Raw genomic sequence first — 6406 nt, 5'->3', positions numbered from 1 at the left:
TATTACGAATAATATGCAAGTGTTTTTGTGGTAAATGTACAATACATTCTGCATTCTGTGCAGAAGTAGCAAAAAATGTCCGAAGATACTGTCTGGCCCAAGACAACCGTCTTTCACTATTTTAATGTCCAGTTTTGATGCTTACGCAATCTTAGTATGGAGCCCTCATGGTGGACAGGGGCAGTCAAGCTCTTATTGGCTCAGTAACTCCATGCATGTTGCATAGCCAAGTGGGTTTTACTGTGCATTGTGACATATTCTCCACAAAACAATCATTACATTTTTGTGACGTGCACCACTGTAGACTTTCTGTATCAGAACAGAAAACTTTTATTTCAGTATGATGGTGTATTTCCAGCCGAAATGGAATATTGAGTATGAGGCTGGGTTTTATTTTCACACTCCTCCTAAGCATATTTTGCCCAAGTCATCAAACTGACATCATCAGAGAAGGACTGCCATTCCAGAGCGATAGCAAATGGTGTTGAATTTTAAATAAAAATTACCAAAACAAATTTTTTTAAAGAGCTCCTATTATACATGAAATAGGGTCATATTTAGGTTTTAAGGGTCTCCAACAATAGTCTAATATGCATGCAAGGTCAAAAACACTTTCATGGTCTTATAATCTTTTTTTACTATTTTTACCTAATTATCCCAGCGACTCCCACATGAATAGTTCAGCGATTCATTTGTTCCAAAACTCCTCCTCAGCGCAAAGCTAATCTGCGCTGATTGGACCGATGACAGCCTGTTGCGATAGGTCGACACTGACAGCCTTCAGCGCGAGACAGAGTGAAATGCCCAGGTGCTAATTAACAATATAAAAGTAATCACAGTGCATACACGCTTCATAGTGTAAGGCGTGGATTTTGACTGCCAGTGAGTGAATGTAAATACAGACGATGGACTTGAAATTACGGACGACTAACTATTTTATTGAGCAAAAACTCCAAGAACTGGCGAGGAGATCTCCTAGCTTGTCACACTCTACCTGCTCTTTTCACACACACACACACACACACACGCACACACGCACACACGCACACACGCACACACACGCACACACGCACACACGCACACACACACACACACACACACACACACACACACACACACACACACACACACACACACATTACTCTCCTCAGATGACACAACACACATGCTTAGAGCGCCAGTTCAGCTTGCTGGGTGCAATTTAGACAACTCACCTCGAACCTGAGCTGAACTATTTTGAAACTTGACCGTTGCATGCGTGTAGGAACAGCTGACGATCCGTAAACAAAGCGGCACGCATCGCGTTTTCAACGTGGCTTTACACGCAATATGAGAATATAAAGAGTTAACCTGGTACAGTACACGCGGTTACAAGTAACAAAACACAACTAAATACATAATTTGCAAGCTAGAGTAAACGAGGCAACAATTTTAATCGCACGTACTTACACTTGTGAAATGGAGGAAAAAACTGATCCATGATGCACTGATCCATGTTCTGACAGTCTTTACTGATCCTTCCTTTAACAAACGGCTGATGAAGTTGTCTTTTTAAGCATGTAGTTTCCAGAAGCACTCGAATTGCTCAAGGCTGCTGGGCTATAATGCTGAGCTTTCATCATTGGGTAGACTGTCAATAATATCCATTTGCACAGCGTGACTTCATTCGACCAGTGTCTGTGTGTGTGTGGCTTTTTTTCTGTGTTAGTGGGCGGGGCCGTAAGTTTCAAATCTCCCGGGTTTGCGCGCGCAACTACTTGTGCTTCGTAGTCGCGTCATCACAAAACACCTAATGACTCGTTATCAAGACGACTCGTTTGAAGCACTATGAGTCGACTCTTTTATAGATGAATCAATAGTTTTAAACAATGTACACTTACAGATTTAAGCCTTAGCTGGATATTTCACTTCACTTAGAGCTGTGTTACACACTACATGGAAGGGCATTTTCAAAAACCCATAATATGGGCTCTTTAACTTCACTTTAAAACTAAAATTGTTATTTAGCTAAAAAATGTATTTTGTTACTTTGGTCTGCATCACAGGCTCCATCTTTCAAAATTCGGATATCACAAATTGCTACACATACCATTAAAAAAACTTACCCATGAAAAACATAAAAAATCTGACAGATTTTGGTCAATTTGGTCTCCCCTTTGGGAAAACATAAAAGAGCTCTCTGAAATTAACACAGGATCCTTGTCATTTATTTACAATTTTTGTTTAATCTCCACTTAAAGACTGCTCTAAAATGGTGTGATTGTACTTTATTTCTATCTATTTATTTATGTTTTTTAATATTAATTTCTTTGTTATTTTCCATTTTTAAGACTGTACACTCTGTAACACATTTATACATTTTGATGTTAATGTTTTGTGAATGTGGGCATACAATAAAAACAATCAATAAAAAAAACATTGTGTGCTTGCAAAATAAACATTGTAATTATTTTTTGATTTCATTCAGACTTTAACTTTAACTGAGTACAAATAGAGAGCCAGTGAAATGCAGTTAGCAGAAGTGAAAATACAAATATCTTCAAAAAGGGAGATGTAAATCTGTTCTCAGTTTCCCTAAATTTAGTTAAGTGTTTGACTAATATATTTCCGATGACATTTCCGATGACATTTCTTTTAAATTTAAAATAAAATGTTGTCTCCTTTCTCAGATTCTGTATTCTCTTTCTGGGAAGGAAAGGTCTGAAATGCTTTTGAGATCTCTTTATTAACAGCATGCTTGCAAATTTTTCTGAATTATTATCCTTATTTAATCTGCTCCCCTCCCACCTATTTCGTTATTTTCAAATTAGACATTGTGCTTCCTCTCTGTTCTCTGGATTTCCCTCCTTGCCTACGAGGTCTCTATGGGAAAAGGAATTTAAACTAAATGGTCGTATGAGTGGGATCATTTCTAAGATATACGCAATTATCTTGTTAAAAGACAACTCTCGTAACATTAAAGCTATCAGGGCCAAGGAAAAGGAACTAGACTTAGAGTTTGAAGATGACTACTGGAGTGCAGTATTAGACAATGTGCGCACCTCCACTTGGTGCTGAACTCAGTTTTATACAATTTGAAATGATTCACAGAGCTCATCTCTCAAAGGGCAAACTTTCTAAAATACATCCAATGTTTCAGATATGTGTGTTAAATGTAAACTTTCACCATGTAACTATTTGTCTATTAGTCTTATCTTTGTATTTTGTCCCAAGTTGCAAAACTTTAGGATTACTTTCTTTAAAATTGTTTCTGATATTCTGGGGGTCAGGTTAGCTGTTTGCCCTTTAATCGCTATCTTTGGTGTTCCCTCTCAGTCTCAACCTTTAAACCAGTGACTTTTGTGAACCATTGTGAACCATTGTGGCTTTTGCATCTCTTCTCACTATATGCGCAGAATACTGTTGTCTTGGACCTCTCCACAAGCTCCCTCTATTTCACTGTGGCTGAAAGATTTGGTCTTAATTAAAACTTGAGAATATTAAATACAATATCAGAGGTAGGGGAGAAGAGTTTTTTGAACAATGACAATTTATTGCATTCTTTAATCACTTAAAAACCATAGATTTGGACTGAGTGAAGGTATATGTGTATGGATGTATATGGTTGAGGCATGGGCTGGTATATATTCTGACAGTATGATAAGCTTGGATAAAAATATCATGGTTTCACGGTTCCACGGTACTGTGATTACTACTACTACACAATATATTTTATTTTAATAAACAGTCAGGCTAAATAATTTAAATGAATCATTGACTTCTGCTGTCTTCATTTGTTTCAAAAACACAGATTTCTAAACCATTTAAAATGGCATCTTTGGATATAATTTCTGCTGGAGATATTGTTGTCCTAAAAAACTAAATAAAAAAATCGTACACATACCTTAGGGACGGTATAAACATTTTTTTGGCGGTTTTCAAACCTTGACTTGTCCAAACCGTGGTATATCATGAAAACGGTTAACGTCCCATGCCTAATATGGTTTGTTATTTTTTTCTGTATTTGTATTTGTATTTATTTTATTTATTATTATTATTTATTATTATTTAATTTAATTTAATTTTTGTCAGATGTTGATTGTTTTATTTGGGGATTGTTTTGTGGGTTGTTGTAAAATGTAAAATGCTATTTGCAAGAATAAAAATTCCATGACAAAAAAAATAAATAAAATGTTGTTAGATCAGTTTTGCATAAAAATAACAAAATAACAAAAATACTCCATGCTTTCATACATTTTTTACCTTAAGGAATGTTAAGAAATCATTATGTGGGGGAATAATTAATCTATATCCCCAACAAATGAAAACAGAAGTCACAAACGTTTGATATTTTGTGTGGAGTTTGCATGGGTTTCCTTCGGGTGCTCTGGTTTCCCCCACAGTCCAAAGACATGTGTTACAGGTGAATTGGGTAGGCTAAACTGTCCTTAGTGTATTGATGTGAATAAGTGTGTATGGATATTTCCCAGAGATGGGTTGCGGCTGGAAGGGCATCCGCTGCGTAAAACATGTGCTGGATAAGTTGGCGGTATATTCCGCTGTGGCGACCCCGGATTAATAAAGAGACTAAGCTGAAAAAAAGATATATATATATATATATATATATATATATATATATATATATATATATATATATATATATATATATATATAATTAAAGCTAAATATAATTGAAAAAATAAATGTTAAATTCCCACATTATAAATTTGACGGATTTATCATCATGCTAAATATGAATCAATGACACATTGTTTTCAAGTCACATCTTACCTTAAGCTCATGTCTGTTCGCCAGTAAAACCTGCACATGTTTAACCTTTATAATTGGTTGGATACAAAGCCTACTAGTGTCACACCTACGTTATCATGAGACTCTGAGGTCATATCTGAGAGCTGAGAACAGCAATTCATTCAAACGGTTTACTGGGCCCGCCGGTCAGCATTGAACATGTGTTCATTGCAAGATAAGTGCGTTCTATAGCGCCCCATCCAGTCTGTGGCGACCCGTATTTACAACAACAGCCTGCGCAGAACTAGCGCAGCTACGACCTGAACGACTGTCTGAAGCGCCGACGTTTTTCCAGTAGGAAACGTCCAAAGGAAGGAGCAGGCGCAATGATGTTTGAGAGGATACAGACGGGACGGACCTCAGTGCGGGAGGAAAGGGAATGCACCCATCTTTGCGGATAAAACAAGAGAGCTATCCGAAAACCTCCCCGGCGATACTATCTCGTTGAGCGTGACGTACATCTATGGTTTTGTGGATTGGGATCGAGAACCACAGAAAGTAGTTCAGCGGTTGTAATGTCAGCATGAGCCGAAGTGAACAACAGGAGAGCGCGACTTGACTGTGTTCGGAACACATACGCCGTGTTCAGCTCGTTTGTGCGAACTGTAGTTTCTCGCCGAGTTTGATTGTTAATAATTAATCTTCGCTTCTACCCCTTCGCCGCTGAAACCGGGGACTGTGAATGGAGCTCACAGCCGGAGGCGACCATGTGGACACTTCTCGCCTCGGACCGTAGACTTCAGATGGCCTTCTCTTGCCTATTATAGTCCGTTGCATGGTGATTTGGGGGAGCTACTGTGTTTTATGCTGTATTTATGAGGATATGGGGCTTATGACTGTATGCTGGGATTTCAGACCCGGACAGCTGCAGATCACCCTTCAGCGTCTGGACTTGTGTTGTGATACACATAAACCAAAATATTACACACACTGATATTAAAACCTCTGCTAGACGTTAGTTTCGGTGATTGAAAGCCTGATATTTAACGTTTTAACAAGTTAGTTTTGCTGCCATCTATACCATATCATACAAATATTTGGGAACATTCTAGTTTGTTTTTGTTTGGTTTTGACCAAAATCGTTGGAGCTGACCACAGACCTCATGTGGACATCTGATCTCGCTCCTGTGTTTACGTGTTTGCAGTATATCAGTGTCCCCAAATCATCTGCAAACACTCTTTAGATAATTGCATATCGGGTTCCGTTGGTGGAGAGATCACATTGCAAACATGAATTATCAGCAGCACCTGGCGAACTCAGCCGCGATCAGGGGTGAGATACAGAGGTTCGAGTCCGTCCATCCCAACATCTACTGCATCTACGAGCTGCTGGAGCGGGTGGAGGATCCTCTGCTGCAGAATCAGATCCGAGAGCACGTCATTGCCATTGAAGGTAAGGACAGCAAGGGCGTTTGGACCCTGCAGAAATTAAGAAGAGGTAAAGTTGGTTTTGTATTCGCATATTCGTTCAGTGGCAGTTTATGACATTGTCCCTATAATGTTTACCATGATACTTTTTAATATTCAGTTTTAAATTACATGCTAGATGTAAGTATGACTTCAAAACAACATCAGCACCAATTCACTGACTGTAAACCATGTTGTACTTAGACAGTCA

General features: G+C 38.3%; 1 protein-coding gene across 2 annotated transcripts in view; it reads left to right on the top strand.

The window, feature by feature from the left end:
- Nucleotides 1–5077: 5077 nt before the first annotated feature.
- agap1 (ArfGAP with GTPase domain, ankyrin repeat and PH domain 1) overlaps nt 5078–6406 on the top strand; it is a 354815-nt gene continuing 353486 nt past the window's right edge. Inside the window, exon 1 of one of the 2 annotated variants that reach the window (XM_056459714.1) lies at nt 5078–6181. In XM_056459714.1, the coding sequence (XP_056315689.1) occupies nt 6019–6181 (163 nt within the window). In that variant the 5' untranslated portion in view covers nt 5078–6018. The remainder of the gene's footprint in view (nt 6182–6406) is intronic. The other variant, XM_056459715.1, reaches the window with a different exon arrangement.

The sequence above is a fragment of the Danio aesculapii genome, chromosome 6 (genome assembly GCF_903798145.1).
Source record: "Danio aesculapii chromosome 6, fDanAes4.1, whole genome shotgun sequence".
NCBI lineage: Eukaryota > Metazoa > Chordata > Actinopteri > Cypriniformes > Danionidae > Danio > Danio aesculapii.
Note: the sequence above shows the minus strand (reverse complement) of the source record. Positions and strands in the feature narration are given on the sequence as shown.